The following is a 5,187-nucleotide window of genomic DNA, read 5'->3' as shown; positions in this document are numbered from 1 at the left end:
GGCTCTAATGACACATTTCCCTATTTGGAATAACAAAAGATGTTTTGGGTTTATCAATATTGTTGTAATAAGTGATTGGGTTATCTCTCAGATAAAAAAAAGAATAGATAAATAAATAAATTAATATATATATATATATATATATATATTATTATATATATATATATAATATATATATATATATATATATATATATATCTTGCAATGAACGTCAATGACTCATTCAATTAGCTGTAATATCTTATGGACGTCATAAATTGCTAGCTTTCATACATATTCACAATCCTATACAAATTCATGATCTTACATTGCTGGACAAAATACACATTGAAGCGCACAAGCAAATAATAAACATAAATTCGCCTAATCGAGTAAACATCTATTGACAAATAAAATAAATTAAATGATGCCACAATCATCTCTCGTGTACAACTCAAGCTAAAGAAACACATGGATATGTAGTCATTTAACGTCAAATTGTTATGCATATATATATATATATATATATATATATATATAATATATATATTATATATGACCCGTTACATCAAAATGGTATTAAGTTTGGGATATTTAGATAATTGAAATTAAAGTCTATCTAAAAATGGGGCGAAGTAAATTTAGATGTAATATCGAGGAAACGAAATACAGTTTATCAGCGAGTGAACGAAAAACCTTTTTTAATTAATATTCACACTTCTGGCCATTTTGACTTTAAACTCAATTTCCATCATCTAGTCCATTCCGATATAATACCTGATTGACGCAATGGGTCACAAATATAGTGGCCGTGTAATCAAATAATTTCAATGCCACAAATCAGTCAATGGGTTTCCGTATATTACAGAGGGTAAGTGTATAATATTATCATCTCCATTATCAACGCATCTTTCAATTGGACTGTACTTTACATATCTAAAATTGCTCACTTGATAAATGGAGTTTGAACTAGGATGGGATATAACGACTCTAACCGTGCAAGCGCTATGTATATGTTTTTTAGTTGTTTTTAAAGCTTATATTAAGTCCAACCCCTCCCCTACCAACAGAGACTAACCACAATCCCGTTGTTTGGCGAGATTAGCCGAATAGTCATGTGATCGTAACACATAATATGTTAAGTGTTATTGCAGAAGCCGTACTATGATTTATGTATTTATTTATTGATTTGAGTAATTATAAATAAATAAAATAATTGATTAATATATTTATTGTTTTATTTATACATATATTTATTTTCTCAAAAGCACCTCTCTCGCACTTACACGGTTCGAGTCGGACCCCTCGATATGATATATACCCTTTAAGAGTACACTATTGAGTCATTTGAAAGACATTGGTAAATGCAGCACCAAAGAAGGTCATTCTTTGATGATTATTTTGTAGTAAATCCTTTTCTTAAATAGCATAATTTTATAACATACAGTAATATTTTATAGACATTATACTGGTTTCACGTCTAGCATAATCTGTTTGTTTAAAAAGGAAATTACTAATCTGGTAATGCTCAATTATAAGTTTTAAAATTTTTGAGAATGTTAATGATCTTGAGATGTCTCCCCCCCTCCCCCCCCCCCCCAACCCACCCTAAAAAAAAAGCTTTGCTGCATCAGGATGAAGTTTCCGGAGAATCATTCTGCAACAATGTAACTATCAATTGGATATATGTGCGTCTAGTCAGTCAGCATGCTATTCATTTATTCAGTCATTATTTTGTCCAGATTCATGTACATGTCCGTGACTTTATGGCATTGGGTGATAATATTTCCCAATAAAACTGGGTACAGCGGTATTGATTATGAAACAATATTGACATTAAAGGAATTATGATACACAAATAGCAAATCCTAAATATCCATAAGATTCACATCAATCTTACCAGCGGTCTGGTTTATAACCAAATTTGGTAGTAAGTATCTGAGTGAGACAATGGCCAAAGCATCAAAGGATGAAGTCTTTTTTTTCGCCATTATCTAATCAAGATCTAATTAGATCAATCTTTCCGATCGCCTTTTGCAAGAGAAAACCAGAATTGCTTGGGTTTTTCACGTTTTGTGCGATGTCGATATTCAATATTTGTTGAGTGTTCAATATCATTTGAAAAAAAAATACTGAAGAATCATTCTATTTCAATGACATTAAAAATATTTCCTGAGAACACTCAAGAGTTGATGCCAGGCTAGCTTTCCATAACATTCCAGCTCATATTCATCAAATTATTTGTTAAACTCGTGCTCTTCTCTTGTACAGGAGTTTGAAACAGCCTTCTGGATTCGTCACATGACAGTGTATGTAGAACCACATACTTATCCAATTGACATTGTGCATTGATTTGTCTGTTGTAACAAATAAACACAGTATTTGAAATTCCAAGATTCCAAATGAAAATGTTTAACAGTGTCAACAGGAACACTTCACTGCATTTTTACGAAGGGGCTGAGTGTCGTGAGAAGGCACTATAATGACAGAGTTGGAAGACTTCATGAAACCGTTTCTTATAATGGTGTCCAGTAGTCTCTGAACGATAGCGATGGTCATCAGGTCATCGTCCGTGTCTGTTTCCAAGTACGTCATGTTCAAATTTTCTGCCATTTTGAACGCTCTCTCGGCGGAAACGACCCGTTGACCCGGATGTGATGTAGTTCCGACCAAGATTGAAGCCACAAACTGATCACCAGTATATTTGTCTAAATCTTGATACCTGAAAAAAAAAAAGAAGGAAAATAAGGATAATGAAAATAATGATAGTATCCATAGTAGTAGCAATAATTGTAGTAGTGGCAGTAGTGGTAGTAGTAGTAGTAGTAGTAGTAGTAGTAGTAGTAGTAGTAGTAGTAGTAGTAGTAGTAGTAGTAGAAGTAGTAGTAGTAGTAGTAGTAGTAGTACAAGTAGTAGTAGTAGTAGTAGTAGTAGCAGCAGCAGCAGCAGCAGCAGCAGTAGTAGTAGTAGTAGTAGTAGTAGTAGTAGTAGTAGTAGTAGTAGTAGTAGTAGTAGTAGTAGTGGCGATGATGATGATGATTATGATGATGATGATGAGGATGAGGAGGGAGGAGGAGAAGGAGGAAGGGGAGGAAGATGGTGATGTTGCTGCTGATGATGATTGTGATGATGATGATGATGATGATGATGATGATGATGATGATGATGATGATGATGATGATTGTGATGATGATGATGATGATGATGATGATGATGATGATGATGATGATGATGATGATGATGATGATGATGATGATATTGATGATGATGATTATGAGAAGGACGAGGAGGAGGAAAAGGAGGTGGATAAAATGGTGAAGTTGCTGCTAATAATGATAATGATTGTGATGATGATGATGATGATGATGATGATGATGATGATGATGATGATGATATTGTATGATGATGATGATTATGAGGAGGACGGGGAGGAGGAAAAGGAGGTGGATAAAATGGTGAAGTTGCTGCTAATAATGATAATGATTGTGATGATGATGATGATGATGATGATGATGATGATGATATTGATGATGATGATTATGAGAAGGACGGGGAGGAGGAAAAGGAGGTGGATAAAATGGTGAAGTTGCTGCTAATGATGATAATGATTGTGATGATGATGATGATGATGATGATGATGATGATGATGATGATGATGATATTGATGATGATGATTATGAGAAGGACGAGGAGGAGGAAAAGGAGGTGGATAAAATGGTGAAGTTGCTGCTAATGATGATAATGATTGTGATAATGATGATGATGATGATGATCATCATCATCATCATCATCATCATCACAATCAGTACCATCATCCATCGTCAATATCAAAAACTTTATCAACCATTTTGACACTGCATTAAATACAAGGATAGAATGGACGGTTGTACCGTTATGACCACCAACAAAATCGGCATTACCCTTAAAACTATCAACATCACCATAATTTACAACCACCACATCCACTCCCCTTCACAATATGATAGTATATTATTTTTCGCCATTTCAGAAAGGGATGTCCTCTTTTATTGGATTCGTAATCCGTGTTCAGTAACACACACACACACACACACACCCACACAACATGAGCTTTTATATATAGCGCAATTTTCAATATACGTGCTCAAAGCTCTTTACAACGGGTCCCTTACCAACCGCAACTCTTAACATGTAGGACAATATATGACGCCTGTTTGGCGTAATTATATTTTTTTCGTTTAGTTAAAAAAAAACCCATTGGGAAAGACGTTTAAATGTTGCTTATATCACTTACCAGGACACAATATTCAAGAATGTCTCCTCTCTAGTGACGTCAAACACCAATAGACACCCGTGGACTCCTCGATAGTATGATGACGTCATACTTCGGTACTTCTCTTGTCCTGAAAATAATTTTAAAAATTGTTTTGTTTTTATTTTTCTGATTCATGTACCAATGTCTATATTCGTAAAAGTCTGCCTATAACGTGCTGCTTTGTCTTGTGGTATGATACTATTGTAAGAGAGTAAGCTTATGCAAGAAATTTACGCAAGAGTTTTGATAAAAACATGACAATAAAACACGTCAAATATTAGAAAAAGAACCGTGGGGGTAGCTGCAGGAGATTGCATTTATTCTCGGTTGTGTCCACAAAACACGGTCGTTGCAACTCAGGGGATACGTAAAAAACTCAGCGGATATCAGCAACAGATTGATGCTATATTTGGTTGTTATACATAAAATGCGGTCATTTTTTCAAAGTACTTTTATGTCATAAGAGGCGGGGTTCGATATTAATATTCGAGAAATTCTTGTTGTTTTTAATATACAAGTTGTGTATGATTCGCTATTACTTGAAAGAGGCAGGTTTTGAATATTAATTTGGGATGTAAAAAAAAATAGGAGTGGTCAGAAAGAATTGTGGGATAGTTTTACGTTAGGGTTCAAAACAGAGTGTTTCTGTTCTACATGTGATTCTATTCGACTTGACTATGAGCTGCACACTTTAAACCTTTTGTGCTCACCATCATTTAATTGCTTTTACGGACTTAGAAATATTCCACGCATATTGAAAATGGTTACATAGACAAAATGAATTTACATTTGGATTGATTTTACGGATTTGGAATTTATGAAAATGATTGAATTATGACCATGCTATTTGATTTGGATTTGAAATTTATCACAACAAATAAAGCAGTAAGAAATGAAACATGGAATCTGGACTT

The 5,187-nt window shown here is 34.1% G+C and overlaps 1 protein-coding gene across 1 annotated transcript in view; it reads right to left on the bottom strand.

Annotated features, from left to right (window-relative positions):
- Positions 1 to 1,609: 1,609 nt before the first annotated feature.
- Positions 1,610 to 5,187, bottom strand: part of LOC144969635 (uncharacterized) — a 7,239-nt gene continuing 3,661 nt past the window's right edge. Inside the window, exons 3-4 of the mRNA XM_078908778.1 lie at positions 4,253 to 4,361; positions 1,610 to 2,701 (exon numbers count right to left, since the gene is read on the bottom strand). Coding sequence (XP_078764904.1) covers positions 2,401 to 2,701; positions 4,253 to 4,361 — 410 coding nt within the window. The 3' untranslated portion in view covers positions 1,610 to 2,400. The remainder of the gene's footprint in view (positions 2,702 to 4,252; positions 4,362 to 5,187) is intronic.

This window comes from Berghia stephanieae, chromosome 3 (assembly GCF_034508935.2).
Source record: "Berghia stephanieae isolate SIO BIC M18660-M18661 chromosome 3, UCSD_Bste_1.3, whole genome shotgun sequence".
NCBI lineage: Eukaryota > Metazoa > Mollusca > Gastropoda > Nudibranchia > Aeolidiidae > Berghia > Berghia stephanieae.
This window is presented reverse-complemented; position numbering and strand designations above follow the sequence as displayed.